The following is a 21,336-nucleotide window of genomic DNA, read 5'->3' as shown; positions in this document are numbered from 1 at the left end:
CGTAGAGCGTGGCCAGATCGTTGCAGTGTGTATTTTTCGACATCTACAGTGGCAACATTTGTTGATAAACAAAATAATAAAATAATGTTAACCTACAATAAAAATTATAGCAAAATTACATGAAATTCATTTTCACATATATTCGTGTAAACTTACAAAAACATATACATACAGTGTAAAAGCAGTGTATGCAACATCATAAGTCTTTTACAGCGATAATACGAGAACGACAACCCAGACCCAGTCAGTTCTTTTGCGTGCTAAATGTTGTGGTGGCCAGCTGCTGCAGAGCGCGCAGCGACAATATAAATTAACAAAAATTGAGTCTAAATTCTGAAAAAGTGCACAAATTTGCTGTTAAAGTGTAGTGTGATTGTATAGAAAGTGTTTGCAAAAATATCCTACAATTTCAGATGAAAACGGCACCAAAAAGGTACGAGAAAAATAATAATAAACAAGGCGAACGAGCCGATAAGTGGAAACGAAAAATAATATACACACACAAACACGCAGCGGCCGCTGTTGATACACACACTCCACATACAGATACATACATACATATGTATTTGAACAACAAGCAGAAGTGGTGCTGAAAAAAACGTGTTGTGTGCTAAATATTCGGAAAAAGTCGCCTAATTAACAAAATAATAATAAAGAACATAAACAAAACACTGGTAATAAGGGAAAATATAAAAACAAAAGCGACTGCAGTTCAATTTGACTGATAAATTAAAAATATGCATACATATTAATAATTGTATTTATTATTTTGGAATATGTCTAAGTAGGTACATTTATATCTACATATGTATGTATTATGCTTTGTGTGTGTGCGTACTCTTAAATGTGTGTACATCTTATTTTGGTGTTAGGTAGAAAAAAGCGGGCGGCAAGTTTACGCAATCGCCCCAATCGCAACGAGTGATGTAGTATGTATGGACATACATACATACATTCATATGTATGTATCTATTTCGACGTTGTGAAAAGTGTGCTTTTCGAATGTTTACGCTTTTACCTCCGTCCTTTTGTCCGCAAGCGGCTCATCGTCGCAATAAATGAGACAAACAAGGCGCACTAAAAACATACATACATACATGTGTACATAAATATATACCGACGAATGTACATAAGTTCATATGTATGTATTTATGTATGTATAGCAAGCAGGTGCGGTTGCTAGCTGAAAAATCAACGAGCGGCATTTTTTACGCATTTCCAATACGTGTGTATGTGTGTGTTTTTTGTTTTTATTTATTTATTGTGTTTCTGTTTCGCTGTTTCTGCTCTGCCCACCACACACAGCCATACGTAGCAGCGACGTTACGGCGAGTATGCGTATGTATGTACATATGTATGTATGAATACATGCGTGTGTTATTGTTTGGCGTGTGTGGGTATTGCTTTTGTCGTATTTTGTACAGCATTTTATTTACGTTGTTTTCTTTAATTTTATTTTGGTTTCGTTTTGCATGTCTGTGCATGCATACGCTCCGCAGCTCGATCGATTGAATGGGGAGCCATGTGGGGCTAATCTGACTGTATAAATGTGTGCGTGCGTGCGAGCACGCTAGTTGAAATAGTGTTGCCAACTGTCAGCAATATATGTACATTAAAAGCCTATTGGCGATGATCAATTGCGAATTTTACTGTATCCGAAAAGTTGCATACATATGTACATGTATTTATGTATATACCTATGTTTTTATGTAGATATTTATTGCTTTATCGTCGCCAACTTTAATGTTTGCCTTTTAATTAAAAAGTATGTACATATGTATGTACATATTTGATAATAATTTGTGATGTAAGAAAATCGCGAGTTATTATTTCAATTTTTTTGTATCTTCAGTTATATAACAAAATTTAAAATTTAATAATGCAAAATGTTAAATAAATGCATATATATATTTACATATTTTTTTGTTTTTCAATTGCATGCATTTATAAGATGTAATTTTGTCACACAATTTTTATTTACATACATACATATGTATATACTAAATACAACACAATTTATTTTTTAGTAAAGTATTTAAGACATATATATGTACGTACATACTAAATATGTAATGAGTGTGTGAAAGACGTTTGGAATGTTTCTTTTAAGTCAGTATATGTACATACATGTATGTTTTAAACATACAATTTGAATTAGAACCTTCATTAAGTTAAGCTTAAAAAGCATGTTTTTATCGCACGGAATGCCGACATGGCAACACTGATTTTCTAGAAGGTAAAAAGCGAGAGAGAGTCGTATGTATACATTCCCCTATAGAACTGACAGTAGCGATTGACTTTTTAGTTAGTATCATGTTGCAAATAATACAAAAACTAGCATTTGAAATGCGACAAACAATAAATTATAACTAGTGAGACTTCTTAAACTGATTTTCATTTGCAGTATGATTAAAACAAAATATACGTAATAAAAAATCACCCAAAATGCTTTAGTCTATTTTAAAAACTAAAGTATGCATTGAAGTTTTACCTTTACACGCTTTCTTTCGGAAATTTATTTTATTTCACATTTGATTTAGATTTGTAATAGTTTTTTTTTATTTGCATTTATATGTGAAACAGTGTTAACCAATGCAATAAAGACTTGATATTTTATTCTGTTTACTGCAAGGTAATCAACGGATCGTCTATGAGTCCGCCCCTGGTTCTACAGGGTAGTTTACTCCACGTAGTTTTGTGTCGTAGTATGTAGTAGTTATTATTATTTTTATTGTTGTTGCTGCTACGCTTGTGTAGTAGCTGTTGTTTTTGTTGCTTGTTGCCGAGTGCGCGCGCAAGTGTGTATGTATGTAAGCATGTGTGCGAGTGTAAACGGAGCGGGTAAGCGGCTGCGGTAGCAAAACATAGCAAAGCAAAAACGAAACAGAAATTCAAAGTGTGTGTGTATGTATGTGTGAGGAATTGCTACGAAGGAGGAGACAAACCCAAACTGCTAGTCAGCAGGGCAGCAGCGTCGAGCGCAGTGTGTGTATATATTTGGAAAATATTTCATGTGGTGGCTCTTGTTTTGGGCTGACGAAAAACCTTGAGTATAAGTCCAAAATACGCGTAAAAAACAGCAGAATAGGAAAAATCGGGCAGCGATACAATTAATTTTTGCACGTTTGTGGTATTTTTGTGCAAACACGCGCTTTGTTATTTTTTCACTACTCTAAAACGCGCCGCAGCCGCATCGCATACACAAAAATAAACGAAGACAAGAAAAATAAACAGCAAAGAGTTGGGGCTAAAAAATTTGCACGCTGTGCTTTTCTGTGTGTATGTGTGAGAGAGAGAATAGTAGTGTGTTTTTATTAAATTTTTTTGACAGTAAATACTTAGCGTGCGTATACATTGCAGCCAACAACACGAAGCAATAGAATAAGAACAGCCACCGCATCAACAACAACAAGTAGAAAAGCAAGGCGCAAGTGGATATCTCTCAATGGCCGCCACTACAACAACAACTACGACATTAGCAACAACCACCGGCAATAGTGCAAACAGCGGCGACCACATAATTACCAACAACAATAGTAATAACAACCATCATAGCTTAACGGTGCACACCGTTTTAAACACACCCACCAGCGTCGCCACAGCCGTTGCAGACGCCGCAACTGTTGCCATAGCCAAGGACATGCTTCAGCTGCATCATGGCGCCGCCGCAGCGTTGAATAACAACAACAATAGCAGCAACAATAGTATCGGTGTCGAATTGCCGGCCAATCAAAACAGCAGCAGCAACAACAACTCAGCAAACCACCCACCTGCCCAAGTAGTAACCGCAACTGGTTCCACCGGCACACCGCCGGACAATGCCTACGGCGAGTTACGTTTCAATCAGGATGTCCTTTACATTACTGATGCTGTGACCGTCATCGGACGCAACTCGTCCACCTCGCTGGTGCACTTTCACGTGGCCGAGAATAATTTGGTCTCGCGGAAACATTTCCAGGTTCTGTACGACGTTGAGCAGCGTGCCTTCTTCGTGCAGTGTTTGAGTAAAAATGGCATTTTCGTTGATGATTTCCTGCAGCGGCGCAATGCGGATCCACTCCGATTGCCTCAGCGGTACGTTATACCTAAACTACAGTTATGTTACTGTACTGTAATCTAATCACATGCACTCTTGCATTGTTTCAGGTGCTACTTTCGCTTTCCAAGCACCGAGATACGCATCGAGTTTGAGAGCTATATGTCAACGCCTGTGGCCGCGCAGGATGCATCACATGTTGTTGCGCCTGCTCATGGTCTAGGCACTCCTGCCGTTGCCTCTGCCACAGGCGTAAATAACAACCACAATGCAGGAACAGGCGCAGCTGGCGCACATGTCATCATTACGCCGCCAGTACGAGAAGAGCTGCTGCCACATCAGCAGAATGCGCATCATCTCGGCCAGCAACATCAGCAAGCATCGCTCCACTTGCAGCAGCAACAGCAGCAGCATCACCCACACTCCGCCACTCATTCTCCACACCCGCTTCATCAAACAGCCCTACAGCAGCAGCAGCGCGGCGGTGCCGCTACTGGGGGTGTGCCACCCACTGCTACTCATTTACTGCCCGGCAATGATAGTGCTGGTGGTGGCGGCATCTACTCTCCTCTAAAGATATCCATACCGAAGAAGGAACAGAAGAGCCCCTATCTATCACCAACTGGCAAGTGGAATTCAAATTTTAACTTTATGCCGATTCCTATTAGATCAACTTTGTTAACCAATTGGGCGTTTAGCATGTTCATAAACTTAATACTAATGAAACTGAAACGTACATATATGTAGTACCTTTAGGTACTATGTACAGAAATATTTTAATACGATTTAGGACGTATATGAATTTTAATTATTTAATTTGCCTTTTGCCTACTGTATATTTAATTGATGTCGCAACTGTTCAAGAATGTCGCATATTTGTAAAACTTTTCTGTCCGTAGGGTATTTAAAATTAGGTTAGGTACTGTAGCAAGTTGCTTTGTAAACATACATACAATTTAAAACTTTCCGAGGAACAACTGTCTAAACAATCATATTCTGTCTACAACACATACAAAAAAAACGAAAAATGCATTTAAAGTGTTAATTAGAGCAGTTGATCAGAAGAGCCCAGACAATGATGGAGGAGACTGAGAGTAAAATACGTTGGACGACTTTGGTGATTGTCTTGATGTTCAGGGCCCGTTTAAAAAAGATTCATCTCAGGAATAAAGCAATTGGAGCTGCTGCTGTGGGAGTTCCTCAAGACAATGATCAGCCCGCTGGAACTAATGCAAGTAATCCGCCTATAAAGGCTAAAAAGAGCTCAAGAAGCAAAAAAACGCACAAAAACTTTTAGTACAAAGCAAAATTTATTTATTTAATTTCCGAACTACTAACAAAATTTTAATAATGGGTGCTACAAAAATCAAGAAACAAATTAACGTTGGTGAATAATAATTTAAACAGTAAATTGTTCGCCAATCAGCGTTTTAGTTGCAATTCCTACGAAAGCGACAGTGATATTTAGGAAAGAGGAACATACATTTAGTGGCTAACTATTTGGATAAAATTGGAATGATCCAAGGTCTATTTTCATATTTTACGAATCCTGAATGTCTGCAAAATGATATTTTGATTAACTGTCTCTAATGAATATAATATTTTCAATACACAGGTACAATAAGCGCTGCCAACAGTTGTCCGGCTAGTCCACGTCAGGGTTTCCATCAAAGCCAGCCAAACAATTACAACAACTATACCAATAATAATACGGTAAGTACGGTAGCTATTGTCCCTTATCGAGACATATTAACAATAACATGCTAATACATTCCGTTTTATTGCAGCCGGATCTGTTCCAGACCCCATCCACAGCCAGTTACAATCACAATGAGAAGCCGCCGTACAGCTATGCCCAATTGATTGTACAAGCCATCTCCGCCGCACCAGACAAGCAATTGACACTCTCCGGCATTTATTCATTCATTGTCAAGCACTATCCGTATTACCGCAAGGAAACCAATAAGGGCTGGCAAAATTCCATACGTCATAATCTCAGTTTGAATAGGTGAGCCACCCCCAATCCAAATTAAGAGCTTCATTTAAATGTAAATGAACCATTTTTAGGTATTTCATAAAAGTTGCACGCTCTCAGGATGAGCCTGGCAAAGGATCATTTTGGCGCATTGACCCGGACAGTGGGGCCAAGCTAATTGACCACAGCTACAAGAAGAGACGCCAGCGAAGCAGCCAGGGCTTTAGACCACCGTATGGTATGCCACGTTCGGCGCCTGTCTCTCCCAGTCATATGGGTAAGTCTGTAGGTGAAGGTATTGACATGAAACATATTTATAATTCGCAACTCCCATTTGCAGATAATTCACGCGAGAGTTCCCCACTGCAGGACATTGTATTACAATCAGCGCCTGGCTCACCGGGCCTATCATTGGAGCAGCGTACAGCTGATACAGGTGAGTGGTGGCAGATCCCACACAATATTTCAAACATTATTATTTAGCTAGCTTTCTATGGAAGTACATTTTGATCATATAACTAATGTAAGATCTTTGCAGAAATCATTTACAACTCACAGAACGCACACCAGCAGCAACAACAACAACAGCAGCAGCAACAGCCACAGGCACTGCAAAACAATTCCAATCAATACAAGTGAGCAAAATGCAATAGTAATGAGTTGAGCCATTTAAAAAACATTTGTTCATTTTTATTTTGCAGCAGCGGCAGTCCGTACTATGTAACCAATCAAAATTCCGCAGTTAGTGTGCAGCAAGCGCACGTGGAGAGCAATGCAGGCAGCGGCGGTGGTGGTGTTGGTGCTCTGATTGCACTCAAACGGAACCACGTGATGGCCGTAGCACATCCGGCCTCAGCATCGCTACACCAACAGCAGACGGCGGCACAACAACAGCAGCAATCTGAGATTATCTACGAGGAGCTGCCAACCGATTACAGTGGTCATATTGAAGGGGCTGATGATGAATGCGCCAATGCTGGTGCTGAAGCGGCCAAAAGACCTAAATATGTATCCGAAGTGCTCTGATGCGTACGCATACAGAAGAAACACAAGAGCAAATGAAAGGAGGATAAGGAAGAAACTTAAGCTAAATTCGATATGTGGGGATGTCTTCAGGCCCACAAACTCAAACCCATAACAAACAAACAGAGAGAAAATAAAACAAAAGAAACAACCAAGCCCACTTGAAAGAAAGAATAGAAAGCAAAGCAAAATAGTATCTCCATCTTGTATATTGAATTTGCCAAAAAAAAAAGAAGAAAAACCCCGATCCTACTGGAAAAAAAGAGACAATTTATAAGGAAATGTTTACAAATAGAACTGTGAGATTGTGTTTTAAAGGTGGCCGTACAACGGCTAAACTGCATGCACACTTTTCAAAACGAAAAACAAAAACATAAATTACGATTTAACCCTTAGCTCTGACGAATTCAATATGCTCGATGACGCTACTCTCTAAGTACATAAAATAAAAATAAGTTAAAAGCGAATTAAAACAAAAATTATATATGTATGTATAAAAATATATACGATTGATTGTAATAATTGATGATTTTGATGTTTAAGATGTTATAGCTATGTGACAGAATGTGCGAGAAAAAATTGGGGAAAAAATCAACCACAAGTAACAAACAAACAAACAAACAGGCGAATGAATATTATTACCTATCTACATACCTTTACCTATATCGATTTAAATATAAATAAATATATATATCTATATATAAAAGTATATACAAAAACACGAAAAAAATATCTACAAATTTACGGATACAAATATAAATAATATTATAAACCTTCTACGTATAAATACAAAATGATGATGGCACTTTATTTCTAATTCATGAAGAAAATCCCATTTAAGTGTTTGGACAAATTGTGTATTAAAAACAAAAGCAAATGTAAAAGTATTGTGTTTCATTTACTTAAGTATTCGTAACACCTGAGTGTCGTTTATTAGTAATGCATAATTAATCAAATCTGATTCTAATTAATAATTAATAATTCTGATGCCCTCAATGATGTCGCGGTTAAATCAATTAGAAAGCTCAAGGTGATAGCAATATTTATATTTCTCAACCTCGTGGAAACCTTTTTTGGTTACCTTAAAAAGATTTATTCAATTCTTAGCGACAAAGCTATAAATTTGTCGAATTAACGTTCTAACCTCATATCGCGATTAAAACAATATGGACACAAAGAGTTATTCTTAAACGCCGTGTTAAAAAAGATTGTAATTCATTTGAATACATAGTTTTCTGCTCTACTCTTGAAATTACAAATTGGCCTATCTACCGCCATTTAAGCTTAACTCTCATTATGGCCAACACCCTGTATCGCGCTTTGAAGCTTTGAAACCCCAGCAATGAACTAATTTAGACATTTGAGTGCAAAACAAAAAATAAACATAATATCGGCAATACATTCAATTCAGCTCAGTTGCGTTTGGATTGTGAGATGGCGAAGTTGTGTTTTTGAATTTATTGTAACGAATCGTAAAACCAGTTTTGTAAATGAGCCATGAAATCGTTTACATATCAATTCTCTTTGCTTGCGACCGTTCAATGCATTATTATCTATTTGCCAATTAATGCTGGGACACTGGTCCAAACCACAGATCATTTCGAAATCGGAACCGGATATGGATATGATGTCCAGCGGGGCCCAATGCTGTCCTACTTGCAGCAATTCTCGCCCATCCAGAAGAACGACAAAAGCGATGGCAGTATGTTCAGTGTGGTAAATGAATGGAAATACTTGGACTTTGAATATCCAACATATGTGGAGCGGCAACGGGCCATTAAGAGAGGGTAAGTGCAAGTGGGGAGTATGGAGTGGGCAGCTGCTGAATGCTGCTAAACCTGTTGAGCCTCGGTATTGGCAAAGCCTAGCTGCGTGAACCACCACCCATCGAATAGCCAATAGCCAACTAAACCTTGAATGGAATGATTGATTGACCATTGCGGAACGGCAGTTTCACTTCTTGTACTTATACTATACAGATATATGTATTGTTTATTGTTTAATTAGTTTTTTATGTCTATTTTATTTTTAGCGAATTTGTGCCCCAAAATAACTTGCCCTTGGGCATTGATGTCCATCGCAATCGACTGTTTATAACGACACCTCGTTGGAAAGATGGTGTACCCGCCAGTTTTGGCACCATTCCCTACCCACCCAAGGAAACTTCCCCGGCTATTAATCCCTACCCAAATTGGCAGGCCCATGGGGATCCCTATAATCCGGATTGCTCCAAGTTGATTTCGGTTTACCGCACTGCAATCGACAAATGCAATCGTTTGTGGCTCATTGATTCGGGAATTGTGAATGCTACAATAAGTTTAACTCAAATTTGTCCCCCTAAAATTGTGGCCTTTGATTTAGACACCGATCGTCAGATTGTTAGCTATGAGTTGCCTCCAGAGCAAGTCAAGCAGGACTCTCTCCACTCTAATATTGTTGTCGATGTGCGCGATAAGTGTGAGGATGCACATGTTTTTGTGACAGACGTCTGGCGTTTCGGAATCGTTGTCTATAGCTTGGCCAAGGGTCGCAGCTGGCGTGTCACAAACTACAACTTCAATCCAAATCCAGTGGCCTCGGACTTTAAGGTGTATGGCTTGAACTTTCAATGGCTTGATGGAGTTTTTGGCATGAGCCTGTCGCATGATCAGCAAAGCAAGCAACGAGTTCTTTACTTTCATCCTATGGCAAGCTTTAAGGTGAGTTGCAATGTTTCTTAAATATTAGTTAATAACATTTCTTTAACTCTAGGAGTTTATGGTATCCGCTGATTTACTTTGGGATGAGTCTCTATGGGTCAATAATGCTCAGGATACGGCCAAATACTTTGTTGCTATCGGGGATCGAGGGTTTAATGGTCAGTCTTCCACGTCGGGAATATCAAGAAATGGTGTCATGTTTTACACACAAGTTCATAAGGACAACATCGGATGTTGGGACACTTCGAAGCCTTACATTCGTGCCAACCTAGCGCTACTTGTTGATAACTCGACGTCCTTAATTCAATTCCCCAACGACCTTAAAGTCGATCAAGATCAGGACAGACAAGGCGTGTGGGTCATGAGCAATCGTCTGCCCATATATTTATACAGTCAGCTGGATTATTCTGATATAAACTTCCGCATTTTAAGAGCAGATGTGGATAGCTTAATTAACAGTAGCATATGCAATCCAAACCAGCAGCCTGCAAAATCACTAAAAGCAGCTATTGTATCAATAGAAGAAGGACAATGTTATTAAGTACCGAAAAGATGAACATACTACACAGCCTACACTAAAGTTTTATTTTTGGTTAAAAATTTTAATAAAACACCCACAAATTAAACAGTAATATTACGACATTAATAAATTAGAAATACATAGATCCATTTCTTATTCCTATCATCAAGTAATTGAAAAACTATTTGATATATCATAAAAAATTACAATTGAGGTTGTACAAATTTAATATACATTTTTTAAATACATAATTTTTCCGCCTTTATTCATATGTTATTGGTTTATACATAAAGCAATCGAAATCGAAAGAGATGGGAAAGGTGAATTGGTGAATTAAGGTGAACAGTGTGACCATATCAAGAGCGGTTCTCGAAGGTTTCCCAGCATATGTATATATGTATCGTCTCTATTGCTACTCACATTCCGAGCGGTCGCTTTGCAATTAAACATACGTAGTTTGTTACAAAATAAAAATGGTAGTCAAAGCTGTTTGCGTTATTAATGGAGATGCTAAGGGGACCGTTTATTTTGAGCAGGAGGTGAGTTTAAATGCGTTCCTAAATGTGTATAGCTAATAAAAATATTCAAAACCCTTGTCTGGGGCTGAGTGCAGCCATTTTTAAGGTCAAAGTGCCGGCCTTTGCACCGTACCGCACTTTGCGCAATATGATAATTTGTGGTGGGACGACGAGTACATTCAACGTGCTTTTCTGCTGTGTCACTTAACAAGCTCACAATTATATAAGCTTAATACGCATACCTAGTATACACACACAAATTATATAGATATTACAAATGTATGTATACATACATACATACATACATATGTGCACTGGTACTTACAGATGTCTTGATTATACTTGGTGGTGACTATCAAAAGCTTATCAATTTTTAATGGCCGTATCGGACGCGTACAGAATATTAAAGATAGATTATTATATTCTTTTACTCGAACAGAAAGAAGGCGCTCCTGTCAAAGTGACTGGCGAAGTAAACGGGCTGGATAAGGGTCTGCACGGCTTCCATGTGCACGAGTTTGGAGATAATACCAACGGCTGCATGTCCGCTGGACCTCATTTCAATCCCCACAACAAGGAGCACGGCAGCCCTTGCGACGAGAACCGCCACCTGGGTGACTTGGGCAACATTGAAGCCGCTGGCAACTCTGCTACCAAAGTGCGTGAAACAATTATTTACCAAAAACTTGGTTGCTTAAGCTTATTATTGTTTATAGGTCAACATTACCGATTGTCAGATAACATTGTTCGGAGCCAACAGCATCATTGGACGCACTATAGTTGTTCATGCTGATCCCGATGATTTGGGCAAAGGTGGCCATGAGCTGAGCAAGTCGACTGGAAATGCTGGAGCACGTATTGGATGCGGAGTCATTGGCATTTGCAAGATTTAAAGAAAAGGACTGTAACAAATATTCATAGATTCTAATCCCATATACATGCTAACCCAAAATAAAACACATATCCAATTGGTATATGCGTTATATAAATATATTTTAGATGGCAAATCTATCTGTTAAATTGGACATGGTTTAATAAATGGTGTTACAAGTCATCAATGCCAATACGAATTTTAATCGTTAAATCTTTTTAAGGTTCAATTCCACGTTAAACATTTCAAAGTTCATTTAAGTTAGTATTTGGTTGGGAGAGAGGTGGCTACAGGGTTAGGATTTTGGCACCGTACTCCTGTTTTAATTATGGATTATTAGTTAGTCTCCTGAAACCATTCATTGTCAACTTTAATTTACAAAATTACGAAAGTTCTGATTATTGGGACGCAAAAAATGTAAACACAAAATTATACCTATATAGTACATTTTTTGATTACTTCTGAGTAACTAAATACTGAACACATCGGAGTCATAAATTTTTGGATATGCTGGTTAAAATTTTTTTTATTACAAACTTTATAAACAATATACAAATTAGTATTATTTACAATACATTATGGCCTATGTACGTAAAAACACACAAATTTTGAACTCTAGCCTCACTACAAAGCAATATCAATGGGCTTCTTAAATATAATTTGAAAAGTAAAATCTCTAACTACGTTAATTTAGCATAATTGCTCAACACTTCGGTGAAGTTGTTTTTGTTGGTGGTGACAAGTGTAAAAAAAACTCAACCATATTTGGTGTGCGCGGTTCAACGGCGAATGTCTTATGTTTTGTTAAAGTAGGACTGATAAACGATGCCCAGCGTGGAGGTCGCAAAGAGCGTAAAATAGCTCCACCATGTGGCAAAGCCGAGAAAACCTTTGTAGACTTCCGTCGAAAATACCTGAAAAATGCAACCGAATATTATAAAAAGTTGCATAAAAAGTTTAACAATTTTCAGAATTACATTTTTTAGACTAGCAAATGAAGCCTGCAACGACTGCGCCGATTCCAATATGTTGAACTCTTGTTCGGCAACAGCGCCTGGCGCCTCTACCACCGATTGTGGTGCTGCGTCGGCCGCGCATTCATGTTGCAACACTACACTGTCCTTGAAGATGCCCGCCCAGCTGAAGCCGCCGAGACTCTTGTACATGAGTGTCAGATACAGGCATAGAATTAGTGGAGCGGCAAATTGGAGGGTCACAACGCAAAGATAGTAGAATATGGAAGAGATCTGCAAAATAGAGAAATATGTTTGTATGTGTATGTGTGTATGGTTGCTTTCAAAGATCTCTTTGCATACTGACCTTTTTCTGGAACTCAAGATTTGTGATCCGGCCGGCTTCCTTACGCAGATCGACGATTTTATCATAAGCGAGATTCAGGTACGATTGAAGATATATGGGCATAAGAGCAAAGCGCATTATCACGACAAAAACCACGAGCAGCAAACGGAGCGTCTCAAAAACATGTGGCTTCAGTCTGTAAATAGTAAACATTTAGCATATTGAGATTAACTAACAATTGGAATGGCTCTTTGCAGCTTACTTACAGAGGTTGTTGCATGCCCTCGAACACACGCACCGTCAAATAGTCGCGACTAATGGGCCTTATCCAAAGTATGACCAAAATGAATGGCAACACAAAGCTCAGATTTAATAGGATTTGCAGCACACGATTGCCGCAGCAGTATTTAAGCGAGTCCCAATGCATTTTAGCCATACGCAGACCGGGAAAGGTGAACAATGAACCGAGTAGGCCGCAGCTTAGGGCCAGAAAGAATTTCACAACAATTTTAGAGGCTGGTCCAGACGATGGCAGACCCTGGTCGGTTAGAAATTTTGATGCGCTCGCATTGAAACTGGCGTATGCATCCTCCAGACCGGTTTCCAAAATTCGCTCATCAATTATTAGCACAATCATAGCAATTAGCAAGTAAACCAGGCAAGCTACAATTACCATTGACCGCTCACCGATAGACTCCTCACTTTGAAAGTACAGCACGGTAAGCGAACACAGCAGCTTAATTGAAAAAAATATGACTAGAAGACACCAAACCATGCTCAGATTGACTTCCTGCTTGAGTGGATAGAAGTAGTGGAAGAGCTCCGAGAATACATAGACTATGCCAGCATAGACACTAAAGTCGACAAGCCACTGATATTCTGTGAAGTAGCGCAGATGGACCACGTCTCGCTCAAGCACCGGCGTTGTTTCCAGCTCCACCTCTATGTTGCGTGGGATGTGGAACTGATTGCTGCCGCCGCCGCTGCTGCTGCCGACACCATTTTGCTTATGTTTGCTCTTGGCCGGACGCTCTTTGGGAACGCCGGCTTTCGAGCGTAACTCGTCGTCTGTTGGATGCAGATAGCGATAGAGTCCGGTACGGCACAGAATCCACTTGGCGAACGAGTAGTGGGGATTAAGCTTTTGTATTACGCTCACCATAACCAGCGTAATGACAAGTTGTGCGCCCAACACAGCCTACGGTTAACAGATTTAAATAGGTGTGAGTAGCATGTTATTTCAGGTCAATTCTATTTTTGGTCAATCACTATGCGCAGGCCAGCAGCACATTCCATATTTCCGGGCAATAATTTGGCCGAAACGCGACGTCGGCCGACACCACGTTATATGCTTACCATGCTTCTGAGGTTTTCTGCTGCGTTACGTCTTATCGACTTGAAAAGACAATGGTTAATCTATGTTATGTTGAGTGTTAATTAATTCATAATTTAAACGGAAATTATAATTAAGCACACACAAATTTTTTCAGCTGCAGCGGCTACAGTGTGTACACACTATGCAACAGAAAATAATGTCTAAGACAAGTATTTGGTATACGGGTAACGAATGATATAAAGGCGCGCATTCTAATTCTGATAAGGTTCTCTTTTGTACATTTGCTTTTTAGCTCTAGGGTTACACTCAGATGTGTGAGTAGAATTCATATGAAATACATATATATTTTTTTTTTAATTTAATCGAATTGCTGTTGCTTTTATTTGGAATAACAGCTTCAGGTAAATGCACAAATTCAAAACAAAAATAAATTAAACAATTAGTTATATATAGTGTAATTATGTTTATTGACTCATAGCTTTTATGATTATCAATATACATATGTACATATAGTACATACATATGTATGTGTGTGTGGAGAGTTATTATTAAACCTAGTCTTATCGGTAAAGTGTACGTACTGAGGGACAGACAAAACCTTTTACTGGAAATTCTTGGATAGTTTTACTGTCTATATTTGTCCAATTAACAACTTTTTATATCTTTTAATGCAGTTGGTTCCCTGAAATTAAATTTATGTAAGGTGTTGCTTTTTTTATGGTCAATATTTGTATTTGGTGTTTACTGTTGCCGCTAGGGGTTACTTAGTTAAGCTCTCAAGAGAAGAAGCTTAATAAAATCCTAAAAGACTACGCTATATTCTAAGATTATATTATATATAAGTTATGGATTGCTTTGGAGAGGGGGGAGGGAGGGAAATTCCAAAATACACATTACACTGCGTATTCACATAAGGCATCTGGGACTAAAATTTGGTCTCCCTTATAGTGTCTGAGGTATAGGTGATTATACGAATGGAAAATCGGGAAAACCCCCAAAAGGGGGAAGTAGGGGGAAAAAATAAAAAAAATAAAACAAACTTCCACAGCGTACACATAAGGCATCTTTGTGCTCTTATAGTCTCTGAGATCCAAAAGGGGGAAGTAGGGGGAAAAATAAAAAAAATAAAACAAACTTGCACAGCGTACACATAAGGCATCTTTGTGCTCTTATAGTCTCTGAGATCCAGGTGTTCATACGGACAGACAGACAGACGGACAGACAGGGCTAGATCGACTCGTCTTGTCATGCTGATCAAGAATATGAAATTTGGAATTTGGCATATACATCCAGTTTGTGGTTATGTATCCGTATGCCAAGTTTCATCATGATAGGTCAATTCTGAAGGAAGTTATAGCCATAAATAAAATCGCTGCTCATGCTCTGCCTGCAGCTCTGGCCGCAGCTGTTGTTGTTGCTGCTTTGGTTCAACTTTGTGCTGCATACATACACGCATATAAACACGCAGAGACACGATTCTGATGTAAATCTATGCTGTTTGAACTGTACATGAACATGTCTCCACTTATTGAATATTTTAATATAAATTTAATATTAATTAAAAAAATTTTTTTTTCGATTTTTCCTTTTTGTACACGAAGTGCACTAATATGTAGATTATGCTTACATTGGCTGTTGAATTTAAATTTAGTCCGACTAAAAACAATTACAATTATGCGGGTACAAACTTAAAAGTAGCTTCCCCAACCTAAAAGTAAATGCCTATCGTACTTGTATATATGTGTGTATGTACAAGTTTATTTAAAATATCGCAAATCGTAGTGATTGTAACAAATAATGGGACCTCGCCTTGCTCGTATATAAGGGAAGCCACTGCTCTAGAAAAGTGCAGAAGTGAATGCGAATTAGTTATCGCCGGTCGGTCGTGAGAATTATTAAAAAATGATAGGTATATTTACACTTTTGGTGCTGGTGGTCTGTGCACAGGCCTTATCTTACGAGGATTACCTGGTAGCAGAATGGGAGGCCTTCAAACTGAAGTATGAGGAGAAACTCGCGGTGAAATCGGAGGAGAGCCTGCTTCAGGGGGAGTGGAAGGAATTTAAATTGGATCACGGCAAAACATACTCGACCGAGGCAGAAGAGGAATTCCGCTTAGAAGTCTTTAAGAACAACAAAAGGATCATTGATGATCACAACAAACGATGGGCCGCAGGTGAAGAGAGCTATGAAATGGGACTCAACGAATTTTCTGACTTACTTCCCGAGGAGTTCAAGCGTTACATGCTTGGATTCGTCAATACCACCACATGGGAAAGTGAGGCTGAAGAGGGAATCACCTACATACCAGCAGCACATGTGACCCTACCCGGAGCTGTTGATTGGAGGGGTGCTGGCGCTGTTACCTCTGTAAAGAATCAAAGAGCATGCGGTTCTTGCTGGGCTTTCGCGGCTACGGGCGTACTGGAGGGCCAACATTTTCGCAAGACCCACCAGTTAATCTTATTATCCGAACAAAATTTGGTAGACTGCTCCACAAATCGTTATCACAATAAAGGTTGCAACGGAGGCATGGCCGACCGGGCACTTCAATATGTACAAGATAACGGAGGCATTGATACTGAAGGCTCCTATCCATACAGAGCAGCTAATGGTCAATGCCAATTTAATAAAAACAATATTGGAGCCACTGTCAGATCTGTCGTCCACTTAGAACGAGGTAACGAAGGAATTTTGGCAAATGCTGTCGCCACCGTGGGTCCCATAGCGGTTTCCATTGACGCTTCCCATTTGCAATCATATAGAGGGGGCGTGTACAACGATCCCAAGTGCAGCCGCAATATAAATCATGCCGTGCTTATTGTTGGCTATGGCAACGATCCCAGAGGAGGCGACTTTTGGTTGGTTAAGAATTCATGGGGCATTGGTTTTGGAGAGCAGGGCTACATTCGCATGTCACGCAATAGAAATAACCAATGCGGTATCGCTGACTGGGGAGTTTATCCATTGGTGTAAGGATAGACATGTAGCTGACATTTAATCAAATTTCTTTTCTTGTTCTTTGCAAGTTTTATATCCTTTGCTTTCGATGTTCATAGGGACAGACATGCATATATCGATTTGTCTCTTCATGCTGATCATACGTTTCAACTTTCTAGTATACTTGTTGACCCTTACGGTAGGGATATAACAAATAAATAAATAAATGTGAACGTTTCATTCCAAACAATGTTGATGTACTCACTAAACAAGTTGCCATTCCAAACAAAACGTTTCAAAATGTTTTAGTAAGCTTTCTTCATATGCCATACTGTTCCATTGGAGAAAATAAATAAATAAAAAATGTATATATACATGATTTATAATTCATATTTTATGAAAGTTTATACAAAACTTTAATATATAAATATATACACATATATATAGAATTGTTTGAACGACTTTTCTAAATGCTTAGTAAATTAAATTGAAGTTTTCAAAGAAAAAAAAAAGATAAAATAAGAAAGGTACTGCTAATTTACAATACTTGTGCAATATTTTCTTTTTATTTTCCATTGTCTACGTACATATAAGGACTATCTGGCTTGCCATCACGGAAGCACAGAACTTATAGGTGTCCAATCCGCATCTCATTCTAGACCCCACTATTCCAAGGATTGGCCTTTAGCTCCATGGAAACGGCAGCAGGGAGCCAGATTTGTGACATTTTCAGCACCGAATGAACTCATTTGAAAGTGAGAATTATATTTTGTGATGATAGGAAATGCTTCGATTCAGCGGTAGATCCAGAAAGTAAAGTTTTCAGTGGCTCTTGTGGTGATACAAGCTAAGGTAATTTGATTTTTGATCTTTGATCTTTAACCCATTATATGCGGTCTCAAAATTTGTTCGAGTTTTTGATGTGCATACAAACCAACAAAAACTTAAAAAAAATGTATATATACATACATATGTATGTACATATGTATAAAGAAGCTACGGGAGAGTTGACTCAGCTTCAGACAAATTCCGAAACGAATTCCATCTATACTTGTACTTGCACTTTTAATGCTGGTGGTCTGGAACGATGATTAATTGGATCACGGAATGGAATATGCTGGCAGACGAGAAAATGTTATTTTATAATTTATATAATGTATTTTATAATTGAAATTACCGAGTGTGTATTTATATCGATTTATTACCCAATAAATGTAATGAATCTCTTAATTCAAGAACAAAACTATTTTATAAGCAATAAGAAAAAATTAAGTTCAATTTTCTTTAGTAGTATGTAGTTTTAAATAAAATAGGTCTTTTAATTATGTGCGACCAATCGATTGAGCAGAAGAAACTAAGCCTCAGGATATAGAGCTCTATCCGCAATGCCGCACTGATTATTTCTACCGCGAGCCATGCGGATGTATCCGTTTTCGCCCCAGGATTTGCTCCACGAGTTCTTCACCAGCCAATAAGCGCCTCCTCTGTCATCCCAGCCATAGCCTACCACGAGTACCTCGTGATTCAAACGACGTTTGCAGCGTGAATTATTGTAAACGCCATTTTTGTAGAGTTGGAAGCCGAGAGGGGCATTAATGGCAGCCGCAACGGGTCCCTTTGTAGCCACAGCATTAGCTAAATCGGTCTCATTGGCTTTTGATATGTGAATGAAATCAGAAAAAGTTGCTCCGATGTTCCATCTATTGAATTGGCAAATACCCGTTTTGGTTTTATATGGATACGACTTTTCGGTATCAACTCCATTATTTTTTATGACATATCGAAGAGCTACCGCTGATTTCCCGCCATCACAGCCATAATTTTGTGTAACACAGTCGATTAAATTTTGTTCGGAAAGCGAAACAAGTCTCTTAGTCTTGAGAAAATGCTGCCCCTCCATTGCACCTGTTGCTGAAAAAGCCCAGCAGGATTTGCAACCACCCTGATCTTTAACAGCAGTCACAGCACCCTTTTGACGCCAATCGACGTGTTGTGGTTGTGATCCAAAGCCGGTGGGTATATAAACCGTTTCCATATCAGCATCGATCTCAGGTACATCATCCATAAGATATTTGCGCTCAAACTCTTCTTGTTGAAGGTCTGCGAACTTATTGACACCCATTTCGTAGCTTTCTTCTCCAGATGCCCAGCGCTGATTGTGTTTGGCAATTGTTAGTCTATTTTTGTTGAAAATTTCAAATCTTCGCATCTCCTCTGCCTCATCAATGTAAGTCTTTTTGTGCTTCACCTTGAACACTTTCCACTCTGCTACGAGAACATCAGCAATGGATATAGCCTTTGCACTGGCTATAAGTGCCAAGAGAGTCACTGCTACTAGCATTTTATTAAAATTTAAGCACAACTCGCAGAACAACCTCCGCTACACAGCAGCTACTTCGTACTGAGTATGGAAGGCTCAGGGTTAGAATTAGTGCCACGACAGTATCGTTGATAACTTCGTACATATGTATACCCATTTATAGGGGTAAATACTTGACCAAGCAATGCTATATGTTGTATGCGTTACTGGATAGGCCAACAAATAATTTGCATTCATTCTTTAAGGCGCCTTCATTGCAAATACTGTTCGATCTTAGGATCAGGCCATCATCGATAGATTTTAAAATCTTTGACCTTAATGTTTATATTTGTTGATTCTCAATCAAAGTCAAGGGTGTAATAGCAATTCTAAATGCCATGTGGATGATCAGATTAACAACCACATATGTGAGCAACAAAATATTGATATGAACACTTGTCTCATGCGTCCGCAAACTAAATTAAAAATCATATACGAATGGCCGAATTATTTTGTGTAGGCACCTACAATAGCACACATAATAAAATATGGTGCTTCATGAAATCGGCGCTCTATATCATATAGCTATCATAGCAGCGATCTAAAAACGTATTAATGTTAATGCCAACAACTTTTTTGCTTATTACAATATCACAATTAAATACAATAATATATATATTAACATAATCGGAAGAATTACCCAAATCAGTTGATTATATCATGTAACTGTCATGGGTATTATCGATGCAAAGAAATGTATTTTACTTGAAGAGCTGTACTTTTTGTGAGTAAAGCGTATTCAAGAGCCGGGCTGACATGACTTCAACGTTCTACTCGCGTTAAAACATACCCGTATACCACAGTTAATTATTACTTAATCAAGAGTATATTTTTATATATAAATTCTCTTGATCACACCTTCGGCTCAGTAAGCAATATTTATAAGAATTGGTCTCTGAATATATTTTAATTTTTTAATGTAATTTTATCAATTTGGATTTCTACATGAATATACTTAGTTTTTAAGGCAATTCTATAGTTACGTCACCAAAAACATTCAATACTCATTCAATAGGACTTGCGCAGCGGGAGAGTGCGAATTTTTATGAAATGTCTAGCTTCAGAAAGGTGGCGGGTCGAGTCCACATTCATCGGGCATCTTAAATACCAGAGCATAGGTCAGCACCGGATGTACATTACCTTCCGTGGAGGCATTCGACAGTAAGGAGTGGGTGGAGGGACTCTCCTTGAACAGCATTTCCGCATCGTATTCGCTCCAGCGACCACGTTTCAACTGATCCTTAACGTACTTGAGTTGGGCGTTAATCTGTGTGGTAAGAATGAGAAATAGAAATACATATTGTATTGTATTTTCATCTTTCTAGCTAATATTCGGCTTCACTTACAAGTGGTACCAGCAGCGGGGTCGTGCCGCAGTTAAAAAATTTTCCCACAAATTGTCGGACATCGGAGGGATTGGCATTGAGGGTCTGGTGCAGTATGACGCGAATAATGGCACGAATCTGAATACGATACGAATATTAGGAAGGCTGTGAAAAAGGGAGGAGAATAATAATGCGTTCACCTCAGGATGGCTGCACAGATACGACCAATTGGCCTTTCGCAGATGCTTCTGTATACGTGGAATGCTGCAATAATGTTTAATGGCACTTGAATCCCATTTGCTTTGATCCAAAACTTTAGACATGTTTGATAGTTTTTGATAATTTAAGTAATTTTATTTCTATTAGATTTAACAATAATTTGGACAATATGCTATGGAAATTTGAGACAAACAAGTATTCAAATTGTTGCTTTGC

The 21,336-nt window shown here is 38.6% G+C and overlaps 7 protein-coding genes across 8 annotated transcripts; 4 read left to right on the top strand and 3 right to left on the bottom strand.

Annotated features, from left to right (window-relative positions):
* Positions 1-276: 276 nt before the first annotated feature.
* On the top strand, positions 277-7,556 carry LOC115622334 (forkhead box protein K2). 2 transcript variants are annotated; one of them, XM_030516245.1, is made up of 9 exons: positions 277-433; positions 3,361-4,074; positions 4,147-4,661; positions 5,652-5,749; positions 5,824-6,044; positions 6,104-6,288; positions 6,352-6,447; positions 6,550-6,646; positions 6,713-7,556. In XM_030516245.1, the coding sequence occupies exons 2-9, from the start codon at positions 3,446-3,448 to the stop codon at positions 7,035-7,037; spliced, it is 2,166 nt and encodes a 721-aa protein (XP_030372105.1). In that variant the 5' UTR covers positions 277-433; positions 3,361-3,445; the 3' UTR covers positions 7,038-7,556. The 2 variants fall into 2 exon arrangements, with proteins under 2 accessions (XP_030372105.1, XP_030372106.1); XM_030516246.1 differs by lacking the exons at positions 277-433; positions 3,361-4,074; positions 4,147-4,661 and adding an exon at positions 5,012-5,561.
* Positions 7,557-8,502: 946 nt separating this feature from the next.
* Positions 8,503-10,365, top strand: LOC115623049 (protein yellow). The gene is made up of 3 exons (XM_030517228.1): positions 8,503-8,821; positions 9,067-9,733; positions 9,786-10,365. Exons 1-3 carry the CDS (start codon positions 8,532-8,534, stop codon positions 10,272-10,274), a joined length of 1,446 nt encoding a protein of 481 aa, XP_030373088.1. The 5' UTR covers positions 8,503-8,531; the 3' UTR covers positions 10,275-10,365.
* A 271-nt stretch (positions 10,366-10,636) lies between these two features.
* Positions 10,637-11,835, top strand: LOC115623050 (superoxide dismutase [Cu-Zn]). The gene is made up of 3 exons (XM_030517229.1): positions 10,637-10,792; positions 11,211-11,429; positions 11,488-11,835. The coding sequence occupies exons 1-3, from the start codon at positions 10,727-10,729 to the stop codon at positions 11,662-11,664; spliced, it is 462 nt and encodes a 153-aa protein (XP_030373089.1). The 5' UTR covers positions 10,637-10,726; the 3' UTR covers positions 11,665-11,835.
* A 120-nt stretch (positions 11,836-11,955) lies between these two features.
* LOC115623048 (transmembrane protein 161B) lies at positions 11,956-14,451 on the bottom strand. Its single transcript, XM_030517227.1, has 5 exons — positions 14,298-14,451; positions 13,208-14,139; positions 12,963-13,137; positions 12,620-12,889; positions 11,956-12,556 (listed from the first exon to the last, which is right to left on the bottom strand). The coding sequence occupies exons 1-5, from the start codon at positions 14,298-14,300 to the stop codon at positions 12,437-12,439; spliced, it is 1,500 nt and encodes a 499-aa protein (XP_030373087.1). The 5' UTR covers positions 14,301-14,451; the 3' UTR covers positions 11,956-12,436.
* Positions 14,452-16,179: 1,728 nt separating this feature from the next.
* Positions 16,180-17,253, top strand: LOC115622228 (cathepsin L-like). The gene has a single exon (XM_030516125.1). The coding sequence runs from the start codon at positions 16,180-16,182 to the stop codon at positions 17,251-17,253; it is 1,074 nt and encodes a 357-aa protein (XP_030371985.1).
* Positions 17,254-18,571: 1,318 nt separating this feature from the next.
* LOC115622227 (cathepsin L-like) lies at positions 18,572-19,558 on the bottom strand. The gene has a single exon (XM_030516124.1). The coding sequence runs from the start codon at positions 19,556-19,558 to the stop codon at positions 18,572-18,574; it is 987 nt and encodes a 328-aa protein (XP_030371984.1).
* Positions 19,559-20,458: 900 nt separating this feature from the next.
* Positions 20,459-21,271, bottom strand: LOC115623051. The gene is made up of 3 exons (XM_030517230.1): positions 21,102-21,271; positions 20,923-21,039; positions 20,459-20,843 (listed from the first exon to the last, which is right to left on the bottom strand). The coding sequence occupies exons 1-3, from the start codon at positions 21,222-21,224 to the stop codon at positions 20,637-20,639; spliced, it is 447 nt and encodes a 148-aa protein (XP_030373090.1). The 5' UTR covers positions 21,225-21,271; the 3' UTR covers positions 20,459-20,636.
* Between the last annotated feature and the right edge of the window lie 65 nt (positions 21,272-21,336).

The sequence above is a fragment of the Scaptodrosophila lebanonensis genome, unplaced genomic scaffold (assembly GCF_003285725.1).
Source record: "Scaptodrosophila lebanonensis strain 11010-0011.00,11010-0021.00 unplaced genomic scaffold, SlebRS2 tig00000043-arrow-pilon, whole genome shotgun sequence".
In the NCBI taxonomy this organism is placed as follows: Eukaryota; Metazoa; Arthropoda; class Insecta; order Diptera; family Drosophilidae; genus Scaptodrosophila; species Scaptodrosophila lebanonensis.
This window is presented reverse-complemented; position numbering and strand designations above follow the sequence as displayed.

Bases quoted from the DNA above. Each gene is read 5' to 3' on its own strand.
- LOC115622334 (XM_030516245.1), top strand. From the start codon at position 3,446: ATGGCCGCCACTACAACAACAACTACGACATTAGCAACAACCACCGGC. The intron at 5,750-5,823 runs GTAAGTACGGTA...GTTTTATTGCAG, and splicing joins ACTATACCAATAATAATACG to CCGGATCTGTTCCAGACCCC. The intron at 6,647-6,712 runs GTGAGCAAAATG...TTTATTTTGCAG, and splicing joins AACAATTCCAATCAATACAA to CAGCGGCAGTCCGTACTATG.
- LOC115623049 (XM_030517228.1), top strand. From the start codon at position 8,532: ATGAAATCGTTTACATATCAATTCTCTTTGCTTGCGACCGTTCAATGC. The intron at 8,822-9,066 runs GTAAGTGCAAGT...TTTTATTTTTAG, and splicing joins CAACGGGCCATTAAGAGAGG to CGAATTTGTGCCCCAAAATA. The intron at 9,734-9,785 runs GTGAGTTGCAAT...CTTTAACTCTAG, and splicing joins ATCCTATGGCAAGCTTTAAG to GAGTTTATGGTATCCGCTGA.
- LOC115623050 (XM_030517229.1), top strand. From the start codon at position 10,727: ATGGTAGTCAAAGCTGTTTGCGTTATTAATGGAGATGCTAAGGGGACC. The intron at 10,793-11,210 runs GTGAGTTTAAAT...TTACTCGAACAG, and splicing joins CCGTTTATTTTGAGCAGGAG to AAAGAAGGCGCTCCTGTCAA. The intron at 11,430-11,487 runs GTGCGTGAAACA...TATTGTTTATAG, and splicing joins CTGGCAACTCTGCTACCAAA to GTCAACATTACCGATTGTCA.
- LOC115623048 (XM_030517227.1), bottom strand. The intron at 13,138-13,207 runs GTAAGTAAGCTG...TACTATTTACAG, and splicing joins GAGGGCATGCAACAACCTCT to ACTGAAGCCACATGTTTTTG. The intron at 12,890-12,962 runs GTCAGTATGCAA...TCTATTTTGCAG, and splicing joins ATCTTGAGTTCCAGAAAAAG to ATCTCTTCCATATTCTACTA.
- LOC115622228 (XM_030516125.1), top strand. From the start codon at position 16,180: ATGATAGGTATATTTACACTTTTGGTGCTGGTGGTCTGTGCACAGGCC.
- LOC115622227 (XM_030516124.1), bottom strand. From the start codon at position 19,558: ATGCTAGTAGCAGTGACTCTCTTGGCACTTATAGCCAGTGCAAAGGCT.
- LOC115623051 (XM_030517230.1), bottom strand. From the start codon at position 21,224: ATGTCTAAAGTTTTGGATCAAAGCAAATGGGATTCAAGTGCCATTAAA. The intron at 21,040-21,101 runs GTGAACGCATTA...TATCGTATTCAG, and splicing joins ATCTGTGCAGCCATCCTGAG to ATTCGTGCCATTATTCGCGT. The intron at 20,844-20,922 runs GTAAGTGAAGCC...CTTACCACACAG, and splicing joins CCCCGCTGCTGGTACCACTT to ATTAACGCCCAACTCAAGTA.